Source organism: Chiloscyllium plagiosum, unplaced genomic scaffold (assembly GCF_037043375.1).
Source record: "Chiloscyllium plagiosum isolate Xiang-an unplaced genomic scaffold, Cpla_swu_hap1 HiC_scaffold_1, whole genome shotgun sequence".
Classification (NCBI taxonomy): domain Eukaryota; kingdom Metazoa; phylum Chordata; class Chondrichthyes; order Orectolobiformes; family Hemiscylliidae; genus Chiloscyllium; species Chiloscyllium plagiosum.
In genome coordinates this window covers 126,713,007-126,735,765 of record NW_028270139.1, presented here as the reverse complement: position 1 = coordinate 126,735,765, position 22,759 = coordinate 126,713,007, and the positions used below count along the sequence as shown (strand labels likewise).

The 22,759-nt window shown below is 40.1% G+C and overlaps 1 protein-coding gene across 5 annotated transcripts in view; it reads right to left on the bottom strand.

Moving 5' to 3' along the window:
• tcf4 (transcription factor 4) overlaps window positions 1-22,759 on the bottom strand; it is a 618,789-nt gene that overhangs the window by 300,837 nt on the left and 295,193 nt on the right. For all 5 annotated transcript variants that reach the window (XM_087990548.1, XM_087990538.1, XM_087990560.1 and 2 more), the window contains one exon: window positions 14,707-14,765. In XM_087990548.1, the coding sequence (XP_087846674.1) occupies window positions 14,707-14,765 (59 nt within the window). The remainder of the gene's footprint in view (window positions 1-14,706; window positions 14,766-22,759) is intronic.

The following is a 22,759-nucleotide window of genomic DNA, read 5'->3' as shown; positions in this document are numbered from 1 at the left end:
CTATTCAATCTATTGAACTGATACTAGCTTTCCATGGAACAATCCGATCTGTTCCACTTCCCCACAGCTCCACAAAATTGTTTCCTTTAAGTATTCATCCGATTTCCTTTGAAGTTATCAATCGTCTGGATAGAGAGGGATTGTCTTAGGACAACAGGTTGAGTAGGTTGTGCCTGCACTCATTAGAGTTTAGAAGTAGGAGAACCAATCCAATTATAACATGCAAGATTCTTAGGGGGCATGACAGGGCAGATGTAGAAAGGTTGCTTCCCTCATGAGATCAGAGGGAATAAACTCAGAGTTTGGGATCACCAAGTTAGGACACAGATGAGGGGAGAGTTTCTTCTCAGAATATATGGAATTCTTTACTGCAGAGAGCAGTAGAGATTGGGACATGAGGTATGTTCAAGATTGAGAAGGTAAAAAGCAGGAAAATAGAGCGGAGGATTGTCAAATCAGCCATGATCTCACTGAGCAGCAGAGCAAGCTCAATGGATCGAATGGGCTACATCTGCTTATACATTTTATGAATTTCCATCATGCTCATAACCACTGAGTTCCAGGTCATTAACACTCACTGCATGCGAAAGAGTTACTCATATTCCTTCTGCATCTCTTTCTCAAAATATAAATTGTGTCCCCTTGCTCTCATACCCTGAGCCAATGGATACAGATTTCCTTGTCTAATTTTCAAAAACATGTCCCATTCTGTCAAGTCTCACCTCTATCTACTCTGTTCCAGGGAGAACATCAACTTCTGCAACCTAACCTTGTCGACAAAAAACATCAATCCTGAAACCATTCTGTTTAATACCCTCTGCACCCTTTTAAAGATCATTATACACTTCCTCAAGTGTGGTGTCCAGAATAATAGGGTGTCGAAAGAGAAGAAATATCTGCATCATTTTTCCCCATGCACGTGAATCACTGGCAAGAATACGACTTATTGCTAGAATGGACAGTGCTTTTTGGACAGAGGGGAGTTCAAGAGTTATGGCCCTGTAACAACAGAGGAAGGGGATAGCTCTCTGTTAGGATATGTGTGACCCTTTGCTGGGCTCCCAGCTCCTGCTGAGTTTTCTTTCCAAGGTGCAGACATCATGAATTTGGATGGTGCTGACAACCTGCTGTGATCCATCTCGTAGATGGTACATACTGTAGTCATTGTACAGGAGTATTTTTTTTTTTTAAAAAGGTGGTGGATGGCATGCAAATCAAGCAAGTTGAGTTGTCCGGAGGCTGTCCTGTTTCTCTCATGCTGCTGGACCTGTTTCTATCTAGGTTGAGACTATTGCATCATGCTCCTGATTTGTGGCTTGTACATGGTGGTCATCCCACAAGTGAATTAAAACAAAAAGGTTTTCAGGATCAGAAGTTCATTGGTGCAGAAAATGTAGGCTTCGATTGCTTCTTGGGTTCCTGGTCAACGGTAACTCTCAAACTGTTGTGGTTGAGGAATTCAGTGATGATAATCCTTTTGAATATCAAGAGAAAGTATACTATTTACCCAATGGTGGCTGTTCAAATTATCATGTATCCTCTGGATTCAGTACTCAATAACACAGACATTTCATTCTCAGTTGCCTCCATGACAAAATGTAACTGACCACCAGAGACAAACATGGTCTACACAGTTTACAGATGACTACACATGACTCCAGTGACACTACCCACTCCATTAGACAGGAAGTCACTCTTGATTTCTTCAATTTTGCATACGAGAAACTCGATCTTTCCTTGAATTTGCTCAAACAAAACTAAATGCAGACCTGTTCAGTGAAATATTCAACCTCTCATTTTTGTTTGAGGAAAGCCCAGGGAACACTGAGCATTTCCCATTTCTTGGCAAATACTTCTCTGAAACAGCCACCACTGACGAGAAGATTTAACACCAGATCAGATGCAACAGCTAAGCCTTCTACACAATTACAGCAGCAACTACGTGACAAGAACGTCACAAGTCAGTGCAAGTGTACAGAGCAATCGTTGCCACCATCCTCCTGTACTTCAGCAATTATGTGGAATATGCATCAGCAAAGCGTTAGAGAAATTCCATTAACAATATCTCTTCTACATGCTCTGGATTCCATGAAAGGACCATCAAAAAACCTTCCTGATGCCAGCTCAAACATACAGGAAACATTCCTGTGAAATTGGCTTCAATGACTAGACACTATCCAGATGGCCAAACTGCATTACCCCATCAGATCCTGATTTAGCAATGCTCAAATAGCAAGCAGTCTAGCAGACCCCTGGAAGAACAGCCTGCACATGATTACCTACTATAATCCAAGAGTCCACTCCTCCAAGTGTGAAGGGGAGGAAACAAAAAGTCAAAAATTAAAATAAAACAGTGTGATCATCATATAATACAGCCTTTAAAGGCAACAAAATATGAAATCCAGGTGGTTTTGGAAGAGTCTTAAAAATTATTCTTGTGAAATATATTCTCAGTAAATAGACTACTGTTAACAGATGGGAAGTACAAAAAAAATGACTTTCAACTTGTGTTTACTTAAGACAATTATTAAGTGTTCCCTTAACTGTATTTAAATACATAAATTACCTCAAGTCAACAAAACGTTTTGGATATTTCTGCTTTCTTCATCATCAATCACAAGCCTGTAAGTAGTTCTTAAAATCATGTCAACATACAAAAGATGCTGCTCATCACAGCACCACGATCAAAATATATTATCAACGCAAGTAAAATAACTCCATAGAGGCTGGCATCCTGTAACCAAGTCACACTTTATTAACACGGGAAAATCCTTGTCACTGATCCAGCTTCCTCCGAGCCAGCTCTCAGAGTGAACAGGATGTATATATCTGTCAGCCAGGACTCCCTGATTGGACCAGATTAATAACCCTAATCAGGGAATTCACGAGATGTATCTGGCTGACCTTGGGACAATCACATCATCCCTTCCATTCTGAGTCCAAGGGCATAGGCCAGCTCCTTTTCTTTGTAGCTCCTCCTGAGGTCAGGTTCCTCCAACTCTCCCTCCGATACAGATGACGTGTAATGCACAGTAGCTCGCCTCTTGCACCCAAAGCATTTTGTGTCCGTCTCAGATTCTGAGGTGATCTTCAATAATTGAGAGAGATAAGCCACTGGGTCCAGAACAGTTGAAAAGGACCCAACATGTTTTGCTCCCGCACCATTTGTGAGTTTTCAGCTTTCATATGGTTTACAAATTTGTTCAGGACCGTCACACTTACCTGAACTTTATACATCACTGGACCTGACCTCGCATCAACCATGCCTATTACCCACTCCTCTTACCTATTCCAGTGGTTCCTACACCAAATGTCATCTGCTGAAGTAAACTGTCTCTTTTATTTAGTGGAGTTTTATGTCTGGCCTTCAAATTCCTGACTCCACTTCATGGATTATGGAGTGTACCTCAGAGGATGACAGCTGTGGCTTGACTATATTACTACATGACTATTCCCAAGGCTGAATTTTCTTTTTTAAAAAAAAGTAGATGCAGAGGTGCTAGGATGGAGGCCAGGTTATGTATGAACTTCCCATAATAGTCCAAGGAAAGACCTAAGCTCAGTTACAGAAGTGGAAGCCGGGCACCTTTGATTACCCTGACTTTATCTTCCAAAGGGTGTAATTTGGCATTGTCAACTCTGTAGCCCAACAGGTCCCTTGGGGTGCCTGGAACACACATTTTTCCCTTTTAAGGCATATGCACACCTGGAAGAAATGTCTAAGGTCTATGTCCAAGTTCTCCAAGTGCCCCTTATTGGTCTTCCCTGTTATTAGAATGTCATCGGATAAATGGTGACCTGGGGTAGACCTCACAAAAGGTTTTTCATTGTCCAGTGAAACACTGCACAGGCTGACAATGCCCCAAATACAGTCTCGTACATTGGCACAAATCCTTATGGTTATTAATTGTAATATACGTCTGGGAACCTTCATCTAACTGCAATTGCAAGTATGCATGGTTCATGTCCAGCTTCTTGAGGGGCAGGCCCCCTGTAAGCTTTGCATATCAGTCCTCTGAGAGGAAATGGGTATTTATCCAGCTGTGAGAAGTAATTTACCATTTGTTTAAAATCCCCACAAAGGCGAACTGACCCATCACACGTCACAAATCAGTAAGACCAGTGCTGCCCATTCCACAAACTGGACTGGTTTGTTGATTCCTTTGCTTCCAGCCTTCTGATTTCTGCCCATAAGGCAAATGGCACTGGGTGGGCCTTGCAGAATCATGGAATTGCTTCCTGGTTAACATGCAAAGTGGCCTTGGCTCCTTTAATAGTCTCTAGACCTTCCTGAAAAACAGCTGGGCATTTAATTAGGACTTTACTCAGGCAGTCATGTTTTAATACAAAAACGCTGAGCCAATCCAAATGAATCTTTCTCAACCAATTTCACCCCATCAAGCTTGGGCCCGAGCCTTTTACTACAATCAATAGTAACTGAACCAGCTGCTTCTCACTAGACACCGGAACTGAAGTTGTACAGTTAATCTACAAGGGTCCCCGGTATAAGTTCTCAGTCTAGCTGAGGTCTTGCACAATGTTAAAGATTGGAGTCCAGAACAAATGTTATTAAAGACTGGTTCTGCGATCACTGAACAGCTCTGCCAGTATTGACCTCCTTTAGAACCAGATGACCATTTGACCAGACGTTTTTTTTGATTGGTTCTGATTTGAATGTTACTAAACAATTTAACTGTTCCAAACCAGACGTAGGTGGACTTTCCAGGGTGTGTACTCTTCTGAATTAACAACCCAAGAGTTCTCTAACTCCATTTAGGTCTCGTAAGACTCTTTTGCTGTCTAGGCAGCAACATAATGGCTAGCTGACCCAGATCTTGAAGATGGTTTTAACCTCTTGGCTGAGGCTAGGCTTTGTTTTGGGGTTGTGTTGTGAGCTGACCTATTCAGGATGTGTCCTGAGTAGGGCTATGCAATTGCCTTCACTTAAATGGTATTCATTAATTCCGTCAGCCTGGCGAGGTTGTTCACTTCCATCGGGATTACGCTCTGACTCAGATGCTCTATTTGCTGCATTTTCTAAAGACAAAGTCAGTTGTAGTGCCTGTTTGAAGTCCAGTTGGGTTTCAGCTTTTGCATGGTCACTTCATTAGTCTCACATACCAAAGGGGGTCTCAGCATCTCATTAGGGGTTAAACCAAAGTCACATGCCAATTGTCTTAACCTCGTCAAAAATCCCAATATGGATTCCCAATTCTTGAATTGTCAAGTAAAACTGATAGCGTCTCAGAACTAGAGGTAGTTTGGGGTTGGAATATTCCTTAACTAAATCTTGAAAGGTTTTAGAAGCTGGTGCCTCAGGGAAAGTCAGGCTCCTAATAATCGAAAAAGCTGCGTGTCCAAAAGTTATCAGGAGAATTACTCGTCGTTTTTCATCGATCCAAATGTCTTTTGCCTGGCAGAAAATAATGCATTCAGTCCGCATATTGGGCCCAGTCTTCACCAGCAGGATCAAACCTGTCAAGCCTCCCAAATAACAATATGATGCCAGAAATGCTTACCCTAAGATGACCGTTGCTCGTGAATTTCTTCAGGAGCTTGCTTTTCTCATGGCAGCACTGGAATGACTCAATGGAGGCCGGTACCCAGTCACCAAGTCATCCTTTATTTACATGTGCAATGTCCATGACACTGATCTAGCTCCTTCAGAGACAACTCTCAGTGAACAGAACCTCTGGCACTCCTGTTTTTTTTTCTGACTGACACTTTGTTTTTTCTTTTTCCTTTCCTCTACATGACCGCCTAACAGCAGTAATGCTTATTCTTCCCCAGCACCAATGTCGTGTGAATGCAGGTGTCGAATACAGTGAAGAACAAGTGTGAAAATCTTTATTTGTATTCCACTACCAGGAAGAAAGGAAACACCGAGTGACCAGTGACAAGCCGTGCCCTTCTTGAGAGGGGGCAATGCTGCGTGATCAAACAGTGAAGGGGAGGGAAGGGATTAAATCAAAATAGGGGAGCGAGGGGCAAGACACTCCTGTTTATATTTGTCAGCCAGGGCATCCTGATTGAGACTGTTAATCTGGTCCAATCAGGTAACTCCATTCTATGAGATCCATCTAGCTGACCTCATTACAATCACTACAGCAAGCACCTGAACATCACGGAAACAAAAGATGAATCAAAGAATGGAATATACTTCAGTATGGCACATCCCTTTAAAGTAATGATCAAATCACTCACTATATCAAACCCTTAAATTAATTTTAATACAGGGTTTTCATTTTAAGCATGATTTGCTTCCATTAAATTTATGACACAGGAGAAACATCATGTTATGCTCTGTCTTACCAACCTCACTTTTAAAATCAACTATTGCCACCCTTTGACAGAATAACATTCCAAAATATCTTCCTCAATTCTTACTAGTTTTCTGGGTTTGGCTGGGTTTATTTGTAAATGTCTCTTTGCTCCACAAAACTTCATACATTTGAGTGGAAATTTCAGATTCAGATGAGAGAAAGATCCATTTACCTCACTGGACATGGTGTGTTTCTGTTGGACCTCCATCTCTGATATGTAGCACTCAAATTGTCAATTTCTTTTATGAAATGTATTCACAATTCTACTGTGCATGCCTCAACTCACACCAAGAAACCAATCAATCACTCTTGTTCTCACTAGTGTACATTGACTCCTGGCCAAAATGCTTTGATTTTAAAATGCTCATCTTTGTTTACAAATTCCTTCCCATCTCAGTAATCTTCTCCAGCTCGGTGCTTCTCTAAAATGTCCATATGCATCTAATTATTTTAGTTGATCCACCACTAATGCTACACCTTCAGCTTCCTTAGCCCCAAGCTCTGGAATGCTGCCCCCTCCCCCCCTATGAACATCTAAGCCCCTGTTCATCACGTTCCTCCTTCAACCCACTCTGTAGAATCTACTTCATTGATTATCTGGTTTCCTGGCTCCTCAGGTGATTTAATGTAATATTTTGCTTTACATTACACCAAAAAAAAATGTGAAGCACCTTGGGACTTCACATTAAAAGGTGCTACATAAAGATAAGCTGTTGTTGTTGTTAACCTGAAATACACTATCACTGTGCTAACTGGTAGTCAGTCTATGGTATTATCCTGAACGTGAAGCAGACTGAAAATTGCAGTTTGTCTTTTAAATATTTTATAAATGAACCTGGTCAGACAATGTTGTGACACACCTCTGGAGTAGATGGGACTTTGAATCAAGGTTTTCTGGCTCAGAAGTAGGAAAATGATATGAATTGTCTTTATTATATTTGTGTCACTGCATCATTTCTCTCTCCTGATAACAGATTAGCATCTCCCCTGCGTCATTTTTAACTATTTTAATCATTTAGCTCCTTCTGCTCCCTTACTCTCTCAAGGGCAAAAATGGCCTGCTTCCTTAAAAAAAGGCACGTTCAATTCTCCTCTTGTTTTAAAACAGATTTGAACCAAAATGACTGGGAGAGTTTTGATACAGCTTCTTTTGCGCATCACAAATCTGTTAAAACAGGAACAACAGAAAAGAAACTGGCCAATCACAGCCCACCTAAAATAATGGCCCTTTCACACTTCTCAAGCAGCTAATGAGCCACTTAACTAGTATAAAGGGCAAACATGTTGTTAATCCAGCTGTGGAGTGCACAAAACTATATAAAAATGTCACAACAAAATGTTAGGAAAGGCCGCTTTAATAGACAGAAGACTCGGGACCTATTATTTCAACAACAAAAAAGTCTTAGTGAAAGTACCAATAATGAAACAGTAGAAATCGCACTGGGAGTTGACTAATAACACAATGAAAAATTGGCTGTTTAAAAAAAAGACAAACCTGAAAAGAAAACATTAACAGAAGCATTTCTAACCATGCCCTTTGATTCTATTTCCCAATTTTTCACATATGAGAGTACTTCAATTTTTTTCATTATTATATTTTGGTATGATCTTCACTGTCCAATTAATTTGCCAACCTCCATCTGAATTTTTACTGCAATCCTTGTTATTTTAGTGTTGTCATGTTAGACTGGTGCTTAAAGGATTCAAGCACTTTATAAGATTCCTAATATTCACTGTTATTTCTATAGGTTCAATGCGTCCTCACCACTTCAGTTATAACTGTGTGGAAGTATTACCCTCAACTTTAACACCACTAAAATTCATCTCAAAAAGTGATTTAAAATGCTTGCTGAACCAATAACTCACATACTATCTTTAGGTGATTTAAAATGAATTTTTTGCTTCCATTTTATGTTCACGCAGACAAAATCGTAACTACTTATCCCTCATAAACCCAACACAAAGCATTTTCCTTATTTAGGAGAAAGTGAGGACTGCAGATGCTGGAGTACCAGAGTAACAGAGTTGAAAAATGTGGTGCTGGAAAAACACAGCAGGCCAGGCAGTATCCGAGGATGCTGCCTGGCCTGCTCATTTTCCTTATTTACCCAAACTTTTTATCCAAGAGATTATACCTTGACCATTAAGAAAAGATTAACTTCTTCTCTAAGCCTGTACTGTTTTGAATTGTCTTTTTTATGCATCTGATTTCTTCTTCTTTTTATTAGTATCAGTTCCCCTCTCTTCACCATTGCTTCTCAAACTCTTTTCCATTTGTTGACGCCTCAAATTCAAGCCACCTCTGTTGCCTTACCTTCTTGTTTTGCACCAAGTCAGAGCCACAAATTCCAATAAATTCATTCCCATTATTACATGAATGCTGCAATATCCATTCAGCAATAAACTAAAGAAATTCTATCAAATCATCCAGCTGTTCCTTTACTGATCAATGCATGGATAACATGAATGCATAATACTCATTGGGAAGGAAAACAGGAAAAAAAAGAAGTTCATGCTATGAATTCTAAATCGGTCGGGAAGGAAGATGATCTCGGATAAACATATAGTTATCCTCTTAAACTTATATTTCTAACCTGGTCAGGAATGGACAAAATCAAAGCATCTGTCTGTTTTACTTTTCAATAGCCTCAATTTTCCGAGCAATTTATTATAGAAATTGGAAATTATACAGCAAAAATCTACTTGTATGTTACCAGATGCTTAAAAATTTAGAATCTTTCTCACTTGAACAGAGGAAGTTCAAAGAAATTTTACAGACACATTCAGGGGAAAGCAAGGAAGGCTGCTTTTGCTGGTTCAAAAGCATGGTGCTGGAAAAGCACAACCAGTCAAGCAGCAGGAGAGTCAATACTTCGAGCATAAGCTCTTCATCAGGAATTCCTGTTGAAGAGCTTATGCTCAAAACATCAATTCTCCTGCTCTTCGGATGCTGCCTGACCTGATGTGCATTTCCAGCACCACACTTTTTGACTCTGTTCTTCAGCATCTGCAGTCCTCACTTTCTCCCTGCTTTTGCTGGTTGGCAAATCAAGAGTAAGAGTTCACAGGTAGACAGTGATGACAAAATTAGTGAGGTAAAAGTTGGAAGAAACATTTTCTAATGCAATTTTCTGATATAAACACAAACTATGAAGGTGTGAAACATTAATAACAGGTGCCTACTGAGCCAGAGACTGCAACATGATTTGAAATTAATTTGAATAGGCTTTTGAAAGGGAAGAATTTTGAGAGATTGGGGGTGATAAGGGGCAAGACAATGGGACCAGATTCTGTTAAACTATTTAAAAGCATTGTGTCCACTGCAAATTTTACAAGTGTGCACTGCACCTTGGTCCTTTCTTGCTGCAGTTTCTATGACTCAGAGCATCTAACCTCCAATAGTCTACACACCATTTCACATTTTGACCACTCTTAACTAACAGCGGAGTCAATGCTCATGGGGGAATAGATAAGCAAGAATTTAGAATTGAGGCCACAATTAGATTAGCCAAGAACTTACTAAATCCAGACGGGGCAGAGATCTGAATGGCTTCTGTTCTGAATGTTTATTTGTATGTATCTTCATTTGATTAAATATAACACCATGATGCAAAGTCTTTGAAATTTACAGATATAAACATTTGGTTTTTGTTTCCCCAGTTTAATGTCAGAATCACAATTGTAACTGACTTGACATTAAGTTACTCACATATGAGTACCGCACTGTTTTATCTTATTGTGAAAGCACCCAATCTTAATTCATTCAAAAGCCATTCACATGCACAGAGTTAAAATAGATGCCTCGTGGAGTACTGAGAGCAGATTTGACCATTACACCTTAGGAAAGATATATTGGCCTTCAGTTTACAAAAATGGCAACTGGACTTCAAAGTTTAAATTTTGAGGAGAGATTGTGCAAATAGGGTCTGTTTTCTATAGAATTTACAGTTAAGGGTCGATATGATTGAAGTCTTCAAGATATTAACAGGAAAAGACAAGGTGGACACAGATAAATTATATGCGCTGATTAAGGATTCTAGAACTTTGGGGACAGTGTCTAAAAATTAGGGCCAGACCGATCAGAAGAGATGTTAGGAAGCACTTCTACACACAAAGGATGGTATAGAGGTTTAGAACTGTCTTCACAAATGGCAGTTGATGTGAGATCACTTGCTGATTTTAAACCTGATGTAGATAAAGTTTTGTTGAAGAGAAAGTATTAAGGGATATGAGCCAAAGCTTAGGAGTAAGGTCATACATCTATGATGTCATAGAAAAATGGAACAGACCTGAAAGGCTGAATGGCCTACTCCTGTTCCTATGAAATATTGGCAGGTATATACAGAAAATTTGTTCCAGTGATGACTTTACACGCATCAGTGAGAATTTAAACAGTGTATTGAAATACATTTTCCTCTGAAGATTAATGTTTAACTACTCTTCCAGCACATGCTTTAACTATGTTCCAAACAAAAGAGGTAATGTTGGGCAAAATCAATGAGATCAGCAAAGATCCAGATCCAGAAATTAAAGTCAGCAGACCCTGAAAATGCCAACTTTCCAATATAAATCAAATAGTGTCAAGCAAAGCATGGGTAAAAACACAGATAAGGTCTGAAAAGATCACATTTTAATTTAAGTCATAACTTTTGTTAGTTAACAGCATTCTGACCAAGACTGTGCGGTGGAATTAAGGTTTCAACAGTGAATCTTCAAATCTGGATTTCTACATGAAAACACACCAAAATAAACAATGTAAGTCAAACTGAAATGTGCTCACTAGGGTTTTAATCAGATAAATAACTGCAGGAGGCCATTCAGCCTGCTGTATCTTTGCTAGTTCTTTGGAAGAACTTCTCAGCTAATCCCACTCCTGTGTATTTTCTCCAATTTGTGTTCTTTTCAGGTGCTCTGCTTTCTTCCTTTGAAAGTGCCATACCAGGTAGTGATACATCCAGACAGAATGCTCTCGATGGTGCACCTATAAAAGTTGGCAAGGGTATTCGCCGTCATGCCAAATTTCCTCAGCTGCCCGAGGAAGAGGAGACAGTATTGGGCCTTTGTAACCAGTGTGTCCATATGAAGAATTCAACAAAGCTTGTTGTAGATGACCACTCCCAGGAGCTTGACACTCTCCACTTGTTGCACCTTTGTGCTGTTTGCCTAGTGGTATTATTGCCAGACTATTTATCCAGAGACCCAAGGGACCTGGGTTTGAATCCTGTCATGGCAGATGGTAAAATTTGGGGGGGGGGGCCTCTTATGGCTCAGTCATAGTGTCACTATCCCTGATCTGGGAGGCCTGGATTCAAGTCCAACTTGAACAGATTGATTAGAAAAATAGATTAAACCAAAAAAAAAAAAGTCCAGGGACCTAGGAATGTTCTGGGAACCCGGGTTCAAACCCTGCCATGGCAAATAGTAAAGTCTGAACACCAAAACAAAATCTGGAATTAAGAGTCTAATGATGATCAGAAAAACATGGCTGAATGTTGGGAAAAACCATTTTGGTTCACAGATGTCCTTTAAGGAAGGAAGCTGCCATCCTTACCTGTTCTGGTGTACATGTGATTGCAGACCCATAGCAATGAGATAGACTCTCAACTGCCCACTGGCCAATTAGGGATGAACAATAAATGCCAACGATGCCCATAGCCATGAACTAATCAAAAGTAGTTCAAAAGTCATACAAGACAATTTGCCTTCATCAGTCAAGGTATAGTTATAAGAGCAGGGAGGTTATATTGGAGTTATACAGGCTAGGAGTTCTGTTCATCACACTAAAGGAAGGATATAATTGCGCTGGAGGAGACTCACCAGGTTGGTGCCTGGGCTCAAGCATCTGAGTTAGGAGAAACTGGACAAGCTTAGGTTGTTTTCTTTGCAGTAGAAAAGACGGAGGGATGACCTGATAAAAGTGGATAAGACTATGAGGGGTATGGACAAGGACAAGGTAGATAGAAAGCAGCTGCTTCCCTTAGTTTAAGGAACAATAACAAGAAGGCACACTTTTAGAGTGAAAAGCAGGAGGTTTAGAGGGGACTTGCAGAAAAGGAGTTTCACCCAGAGAGTGGTGGGTGTCTGGCGTGCACTGCCTGGAAGGGTAGTTGAGGTGGGTAACCTCATCTTTAAAATATACTTGAATGAATACTTGAAATGTGATAGTATTCAAGACTATGGACCTAGTGCTGATAAGCGGGGCCAGTGCAGATTTAATGCTGTTATTGGCAGTAGACAGTGAGGCCAAAGGACTTCTTCTAAGTACAGTCTATCATAGTTTTAGCTCATCTAGTGACTCAACTATCACCTCTTTCACTATGACAGACAGTGAAGAGTCAACTACATCTTCAAATTGATTCATTGGTTCATGACATCCCAAAGTCAAATGAGCTAAGTATTCAAAATGGAATTTAGGCAGTTCATGATACAGACTTCCAATAGGTACTCTCACATTGTTTTTTCTTCATTCTTGCTGCAAAGTGGGCCAGCTGTAAGCTTCCATAAGTTTATTGTTGTCCTTTAATGTGTTGATGGAGGAACAACTGCCCGATTTCTATTTTGTTTGCTGGCATCCTGTGTTATAATGTAACTGTGACATTTACATACATACTGTAGGTATATTTAAAATCATTTATTATAAGTTTAAATTTCTAGCTTTTGAATTAGCAACTGTTAGGTTTTCTATGTCTGAAGCCTTGTCCCTGCTAAGCTGTACAGCTGTCTACATGTAGCCATTTCAGTACTCCGCGCACAGCATTCATTAAACTGACACACATCTCAGCATTGACTTCCAGTTCCAGAAAACTCTGCCGTGCACAGACTTAAGTGCTGGAAAAATTCAGTAGGTCTGACAACACTATAATCTCTCAGGTTTAACCCAGATGTTGTTATCACAAAAACTTAATTGTTTTCCAATTCCCTCCTGCTCCTTAATGAGGTGTTTGCCAATCCCAATCACATCTCATTCCTCAGTCACTGTCTCTGGCTCCAACTTACCCTACATGGACTCCAGCTAAAGTTCCATCCTTTGTATTTTGAATCCACCATGACATATAACATTATTGGACTGCTATCCTTCACTGTATTCTGACATTCATGCCCAGTGCCATCTGCTGACCTGACCAGCAACAACTCACCTCATCTCAAAGATCTCCTGTCCTCAGTTTCATTTCATTTTTCATCTCAATGAATATCTTAAGAAAAAAAATGCTCTCTTCCTTACAGGTGATAAGGAAAACAAGCTCCAACAATGTACAAGTAACAATGCCCTTTGGATTATTGCTCCCATTCCATACAACTCTCGCTACATATTCAATATACCCGGTTTTTTTTTCCCTCTCAGATGCTGAATGATTTGCATCCAAAGGACTCTGTTATATCCTTGTACCCCCTTAACCTCAATGAATTTCAGTCTTGTTATGACACTGAACACTTCTTCCAACACTATGCCTCTGTGCTCACTTCTTCTAAAGCAATCCTTCCACCGATCAATGGATCCTTGCAGCTTCCTTTAATATTTTCTCATCCACCTGAGCCCCTATCTTTGACCCATTGTCTGCTCTTAATTTTCCAAGGAAACCTTGATACATAAGACCTTAAAATATTTTAGACAATAGGTCTCATATATGATCGTGGCAGGAGAAGGCTCGAGGGGGTGAGTGGCCTACAACATCAAATCTCCAGGTGTGCATTTTAATTCCATGATGTTGGAGATGCCATAGTTGGACTGGGTCAAAAATCAAACACCACCAGGTTACAAACAGGTCTATTCGAAATTGAAGCTTTCAGAGCTCCACTCTTTCCTCAGGTGTGGTATTCTTAATTCTAGAGCACATTAGAAGCCTAAAATAACAAACTTGGTTGGAAGGTCTCACAAGGAAAGCTCGTGCCTTTCTTGTTTAGAATGCCACTCCTATTCCCATTTAGTGAAGCTCTAATCTTCTGGTTCGTTACCCACTCACCTCAAGTCTGGCAGATCACCTCTAGATGGTCAACTTGCTTCTGCTCTCAGATAACATTTGTTTTAAATGGAAGCCCACTAGCAACCACATTGCTAAAATAAACTGCTTCTCTCAGGGAGGCCCAGATTCTCATTGAGCCGCTTTCTCAGCAGAGTTTAAATCCCCACTTCACACTCAAACCAGCACACTTGTAGTCTAACAATGCCTTAAGCATGATTTATTTTCAGCAATGGGAAAATTTTTCCCAAATTTTTAAAAAGGCTAATATTAATGATAATCCATGGTCCATTTTACAAGCAACCTTATCAAATTTACAAGTTTACAAATTCCTCTTTTGCTTTAAATGCAAGTGATAAGCACAAATATATTAAGTCAATAATGTAACTGCTTCAATCATTGAGGAAATGGAACCACTTACTGACCTGACAGCCCTGCATGTTTGAGTCCCTCCCAAATGGGAATGATGCTCTCTCTGCTTTGCCTGCAAAACAAAGACATTTGTATCAGATTATCTGCAGGATAACAGATGCAATTGCCAGAACCAGCATTGCAACTTACTTTCAGCATGACCATCACCTCTATTAGGTGAAGTCTATTTATAAAACGGTAATTTAATTTAATGCATCTCTCTTAAAACAAACAACACCCATGTGCAACCTGCTACGTAACCTCCTTTTGTACATAAATTTCTGCCCTAGCATTGCTCTGATGTTGATAGTTCTGATACAATGCTTTTTACCAATCCCAATATTCAGTATTCTGGGAAACAGCAAAAGGGCACTGGACCTTATCCATACACAGGACATATCAGACGCCCTTGGACTAATGGAATAGTGCATGGTGCATTAAAAAGGAAAGGTTATGTTTATTTGGGAGTGCCAGGAAGTTTCTTAAAAGTGAAATACTTAACTTGCTCAATCCTTCAACCAATATCCTGTTTTTGAAAAGAAGATAATTTAATATTTAAAAGACAAATTGTACTTCCACTGTGGCTAATGACTGGGGTAACATCCGATAAAAGAGAAAGTGCTTCTCTGATGTCAGCAATGAGGATTATCAAACAGTGGATTTCTCAGGACAAAGCTACTGTTCCAGTACAAATCTACAGTGTACTCAACAGTTAAAAGGTCCTTAACTATGTTCCCTATAATATCCATGCAAATGCATTTTCCAGGAACCAGAGGATATTAATCAGGATCAAGAACCCTTATTACGACTTCCCAGGACACTGGGGGAAAGAGGCATGTTGTGGAATCCTACTACTGCTCAAACCAACTTTGGAAAACAGGTCATAGGAAACCTGCCATGAGTAGCTCGGTCTCACACTGTACACTGTAGGGACGGCACAGTGGCAAGCACTGCTGCCTCACAGCGCCAGAGACTCGGGTTCAATTCCCGCCTCAGGCGACTCTCTGTGTGGAGTTTGCGCATTCTCCCTGTGTCTGCGTGGATTTCCTCCAGAAATGTGCAGGTTAGGTGAATTGGCCATGCTAAATTGCCCATAGTGTTAGGTGAAGGGGTAAATGTAGGGGAATGGGTCTGGGTCGGTTGCGCTTCAGTGGGTTGGTGTGGACTTGTTGGGCCGAAGGGCCTGTTTCCACACTGTAAGCAATCCAATTTAATCAAATAGTGCAATGACTTGATGAGTTAACTAGAAAATTCAAGTCAAGTCTACGTTGAGGTACAGAGATAAACTGAAAAATAGTACTATGGTTATACTGAATCAAAATGATAAAAATCAGATATATGCAATAAAATAGGTGACAGTCATTCATTCACTGATTCATTTCTCTGGGCAGTCCCTAGACCAATCAAAGCTCAGGTTTGAAATTTAGACAGAGTCTGGCTGTTATTTAATGGGTGCTTCTCCATGGCAAAATCTCTGCCAGAGTCTACATACCAACAATCGGTACTCTCCTTTCAAGTAGTATAAATTTGGTTGGTATTGAACTGATATTTTTGAAAATCGTCCAAGAGTGCATGACAAAAAGGCTCGACAAGATGTCCCTCTTTTCAGCGAGACTCAAAGATCTACTTTTCACTTAATGGAAGAGGAAGCAGATGAAACTTGTGAGAAGACTTCCTCTCAACTAGTTACAATGGCCTTTGCATACTGATATGCCTGCCTGCAGTCAGCTGGGAAAAAGTTAAGAGTAAGATCTGCAGAGTAGAACAAAACATAAATGAGTGAAAAGCAAAAGGCACAACTATCAACTAGTCATTGGTGAGAGGGCTACTCCATCATATATGCATTGAAAAAGATAGAAATATAATTTCCATGCTTCTGCAGTAACTTGTATACTTTGCTAATTTGTTCTCCTACCAGGCTTGTTTATCTTATGGAAGAGTGCAATAGAATAAATATGCAATGTATAAACCTAATTGTCGCTTCAATAAATTTGAAAATTATTCACTGACACAGCAAAATTAAAGAGATAAGAAACATAACATTTGCAGGAAAAGATGCTTTACAACCATGTTACATGGCACTGCCAACATTTTTAAAAAAATCTTAAGGCTTCCCACAGGACAGTGACAAAAGAAAAAAAGACACTGAGGCTCATAAGGAGATATTAGGGCAGATGACCAAAGGTTGGTGAATGTGGTAGTTTTTAAGGTGACTCTCGATGGAAGAAAGAGAGTAGAGACAGCGAGATTCAAGGAAAGAACTCCAAAGCTTAGAACCCAGGCTGTTGAAAGTATAGGCGACTGCAGAAGCTGGAGATCAGAATCGAGTGTGTTGTTGGAAAAGCACAGCAGATCAGGCAGCATCCGAGGAGCAGGAGAATAGATGTTTTGGGCAAAAGTTGAAAGTATAGCCAGCACTGGCCAGTAAAACTGATTAAAATTGGAAATGTTCAAAAGGCCATAATTAGAGAAGACATTTCAGAGAGACTGGAACACAAAGTAGATCATTCAGTATCTCAAACCTGCTTTGCCATTGAATTTGATCAGAGCAGATCATCCATGTTAATGCCTTTTCCCCGTACCATAATCACATCCCTTTATACCATTGATATTTAGAAACTGGTGTCAATCATAACTTTAAATGCACTGAATGACTGAACTTTCACAGCCCACTGGGAGACAGAATTCCAAATATTCCCAACCCCGAATAAAATGTTTCACAGTTCCCAGTGGCTTCTCTTTTATTTTAAAAATGTTTCTCAATTTTAGGGGAAATATCTTACTTATATATCACAGTCAGAGAATTACAGCACGGAAACAGACCCTTCGGTCGAACCCATCCATGCCGACCAGATATCCCAAACCCAATGTAGTCCCACCTGCTAGCATCCAGCCCATATCCCTCCAAACCCTTCCTATTCATATACCCATCCAGATACCTTTGAAATGTTGCAATTGTACTAGCCTTCACCACTTCCTCTGGCAGCCCATTTCCTCCCCCCAACACACACACACACACACACACACACCACCCTCTGCATGAAACAGTTGCCTCTTAGGTCTCTTTTATATTTTTCTCCACTCACCCTAAGACCTATGCCCTCTAGTTCTGGACTTTCCCACCCCAGGGGAAAGACCTTGTCTATTTACCCTATCCATGCCCCTCATGATTTTATAAACCTCTATAAGGTCACCCTCAGCCTCCAGTACTCCAGGGAAAACAATCCCAGACTATTCAGCCTCTCCTTATAGTTCAAATCCTTCGACCTTGGCAACATCCTTGTAAATCTTTTCCGAACTCTTTCAAGTTTCACAACATCATTCCGATAGGAAGGAGACCAGAACTGCACACAATATTCCAAAAGAGGCCTAACCAATATCCTGTACAGCTGCAACATGTACTCAACACTCCTGCACTTAATACTCTGACCAATAAAGGAAAGCATACCATGTGCCTTCTTCACTTTTAAGGAACTATGAACCTGCACTCCAAGGTCTCTTTATTTAGTAACACTCCCTGGGAATTTACCATGAAGTGCAGGAGTCCTGCTAAGATTTGCTTTCCCAAAATGCAGCATCTTGCATTTATCTAAATTAAACTCCATCTGCCACTCTTCAGTCCATTGGCCCATCTCTATTCTGTGAAACTCCTTAAATTGTGGGTTTCAAGGAGAATAACCCTTACTCTTAAATTCTTGAGAATGCAGGCCTAGCATTCAAAATCTCTCTTCATAGACCAGTCCTGTCACCCTGGAACAAGTCTGTGTTGTACTTGTTCTATAGCAATAATATCCTAACCTCTCACCATTGAAGAGATGCTTTGCACATCTGTTCTTCCAACCAAAGTGGATAACTTCACCATTTCCCATATTATATTCCACCTGCCATATTGTAAACATTTGCCAAGCATGCAGAAATCCTCTTGAAGCTGCTTTGCAACTTGCCCACAACATATATTCCCACAAACCTGTAGCATATAAAATTTGGAAATAATACATTTCGTTCCCACATCCAACCATTGATATGTATTGTCAATAGCTGAGTCCAAGTACTGATCCATGCAATGCCTCACTACTCTCAGCCTATGTGAGAACAGCTCTTTTATTCTTACAATCTGTTTTTAGTCTGTTAGTCAATCATTCATCAATGCATCTTCCTACTGGAGATGGACATGCAATAATGGAAGGAGTCATTAACAGTGCTATCAAGCAGCATCTGCTCAGCAGGAATGTGCTCAGTGACACCCAGTTTGGGTTCACCAGGTCCACTCAGCTCCTGACCTCATTACAGCTTTGGTTCAATTATGGACAAAAGAGCTGATTTCCAGAGATGAGGCGACAGTGTCTACCATTGACCATTAAGACAACAAGCATGAAGCATAACACCAGTCCAGCCGAGTTAGGATGAATGGCCCGTTTCTGAGCTAATTGTGTTATTCTATGTTCAAATGTAGAGAAGTTGACTAAATTTTTCTTGATCTTGAGTGCGCCATGTGGAGGCAAGATATGGTCAAAACTAAAACTTTAAAACACAGAAGAAGCTAACTGAAAGATATACTTCAAATGTCAGGATATAAATTAAGCAGAGATAATAATTAGGACGTATCGATTTACTTAAGCAGATGCAAAGTAATCAAAATATTGCAGCGCTCTGATCCTTTGTTACCGAGTAGAAAAGACATATGATCAAAGAAGTCAGTACTTCAGTTTTCAAAGAAAGCTCGAGAGGCAGGGCACTGCAAGCTCTTGTGCTCCTTTTCACTTGTCTGCTATCCTTTAGAGAAGTCAACTGCAGAAATAGTTAGCATTAACATGGACACTGATGTCATCCAGCTCTGAGAAAGTGAGGACTGCTCTCTCTCTCCATCATTTCTCTCAATAAACGCTCTCAAACTATTTGTTTGATGTCCTGGTTTTGGTGAGTCACAATTTCCTCCAGTTAAACTGTTCTCTTCTTTTCTTCCACCATAAATTTCATTTTTTTAAAATTACTGACCACATCTCTCTTTGTCGTCACTGTCTGCGTCTGAGGCAAGCTATGATAAATCTCTGCACTCTATTTGAGTTTCCAAATCAAAACCTTATCACAAAGAATATCCAATTTAAACCTCTTGTGACATTCCATTCCTTGCCACCCCCTCAGCCAATCTACTGCCAAAACACCAATTCATCTGTGGCTACCTCCAGTCTCAGCAATTCAAATACTCACCTTGCCGAACTCTTAATGCTCCATCATCTAAAAACATCAGCTCATCAATGACTTTGCTGCCAATGTCCTAATCTACATCAAGTTCAGCTCACCAATTATCCCCACTGTTGCTGGTCTACTTTGGTTCTCAGGTACTGAATGCTTTTCAATCCCTTTGCAAACTCCAGTCGAGTTCCATAAACAGCTCCAATCCTCTAACTCCGGCCTGACACTTCTTGTCTCTGACTCTGAATTTTCGTACAAATTTAATGTCTATATCCAATAGCCCTATCTCCTCTCCCCTAATCTCTATTTCCATCACCATTAGCAGACATATCTTTAATCATTTAGGTGCCATGCTTATCAGAAACAGTTATAAATTAGCCCCATTTAAAACATGTATTTTTTCACAGGATCCACCAAAGCACTGTTTACAATCTGACAGTATAACTATGATCATGTCAATCCTGTCAAACATCTTTTAATTTACTGCTGCTAGCTTAGATATTTAAACGGTCAAAAATTTAAGACATTTGTTTAAATCATATGTTTGCAAGTTAAAACTCAAAGAATCATCAAAGTAGATACTTTTGAAAGATGCTGCGAACATGTTATCTAAGGACTAATGTTCAAAGCAAAAAGAAAAAACTAGTAATTACATTATAATTGTTGACAAGTAGTTTTAACGGAACTGTTGATCAATTTAGATATTGCCACAAACAATAACAGAATTGGGTAGAAGAAATCAGATACAAAGTTGTGACGTACAAAGTAAATGATTTTACCATGATCAGAATCTGTCAAACAAGACCATGAAACCAGATCAATAACACTGCCCTGAATTACTGACTTCTATCACGTGGTAGGAAATGTTTCTCGACGAGATAGATCCAACATGGACTTTTCAGTAGCACAAAATGGCTTCCTTCTCTGCTAAAATTGCAGTGGACTGTTGTGTATTTGCATAGCCACCTGAGGGTCAAAATGTAAAGTTCTATAAGGCGGTATGTTGTGTGATGTAATTCATAATTTATCATCTTTTGTTATTAAATATCGTTCCAATAAGACTCCAAGATTTAGCTGTTTTCAGACTTTGGCTAAATTATAAGTTACAAACATTCCTGTTCTGGTAATTCCCTTTTCCAGGATTTCTGTTCATATTTATAATTATTTACTTTGATTTTGTAGGTCTATTTTTAAGCAGGACAGGGTAACAGGAAAAGGAGATGTGCGAATCTAACAAAAACAAATTTTTGCACAAACTCAGTAAGTCTGGCAGCATCTGTGGAAAGAGGTAGAGTTAAAGTTTGAGTCCAGCGACTCCCCTTCAGAACTAGCAGTGGCTAGAGAAAGATAGTATACATGCTGATGACAGGGAGAGTTAGTGTGGGGGGGTAGGTCATGAAGAGAAAAAGGTGCAAGCAATAGGTGGACATGGAGCTCAGAGGGAGAAACAGTTAGGCACAGAAGGACAAATAATGGTAAACAATGGAGAGAGAAAAGCGAATAATGGAGACGATAAGGAGGTAAAAATGGGTTGGCTGTGCTGGAAACAGCCAATACAATGGCAGGGCCTGTTGCTCAAGGGCGCATAAAGATCAGGGGAGAAGATGCTCAGGCTCTCAAATTATTGAACTTGATGTCAAGTCCTGAAGGCTACAGAATCCCCAAACAGAAATTAAGTTGCTGTTCTTCCAGCTTTCATTAAGCATCATTGCAGCATAGTAGCAAATCCAAGATGGAAAAGTTGGTCAGCGAACATAGCGATGGGTTGAAGAGACAGGCATCAGGGAGCTCAGGGCCATTTTTGCGGACAGAACGTTGGCCTTCTGTAAAGCAGTCACCCGGTCTCTCCCCATTGTAGAGGGGACGACAGTGTGAACCGCATTTACAATAGATTAGGTTGAGCAAAGTGCAAGTAAATTGTTTCACCTGGAAGGTTTGTCTGGGGCCTTGGATAGTGAGAAGAGGGGAAGTAAACAGGCAAGTGTTACACCTTCTTCCATTACATAGGAAGGTGCTGTGGGGGTATGGTGAGATATTGGGAGGGGAGGAGGAGTGGACGAGGGTGTCCTGGAGGGAGCAATCCCTACAGAATTCAGCAAGGGAGACGAGGGGAATGTGTGTCTGACGGTAGCATCCCACTGGTGGTAGAGGAAATGGGCAGTTTATAATCCTTTGGAATGTGAACCCTGGTGGGGTGATAAGTGAGGACCGGGGGACTCTATCAGTGTTGTGGGAAGGAAGAGCAAGGGTGAGGGAGGTGTGGAAAATAGGTGGAACACGGTTGAGATTTCTGTCAACCATGGGGGCAGGGAATCCTCAGTTGAGGTAAAAAGTGGATATTTCTTAGACACCAGTGCAGAAGGTAGCAAAATGGATGATGCACTACTCGATTGACAATGAAGCATTACAGAAATATATTATAGCTGTTATTAGACCATATGATTTTCAGTGATTTCACTGATCTGTGCTTGAATTATGTTATTTTAGTGACTGATCGATTTACAAAGATTACTTAAGTCTGTGGATGTGAAACAAGAAAGCTAAATTAATGAAGAACTTTCCAGAATTAGTTCAGGCCCGTCTGTGTGTAGAAATCCTGCATTATGAGATATTTTAAAGTACTGTAAAGAAAATCTGTTGTAGATTTAGAACTAGTGTGATTGCTTTGCTGCTCTTGAACATGAAATAATATATGCAAAAAGTTAGTGAATATATAAAATGTCCAACCATCTTCATTGAGGACCTTTTTCCATCATAAGGTTAGAAGATGTTTTATTTTAAAATGTTCATCTATAACTGCACAATGTTCATGAACCTTCAGGATTCAGCAAATATTAACGACGTGGAGATGCTGGAGCTGGACTGGGGTGGACA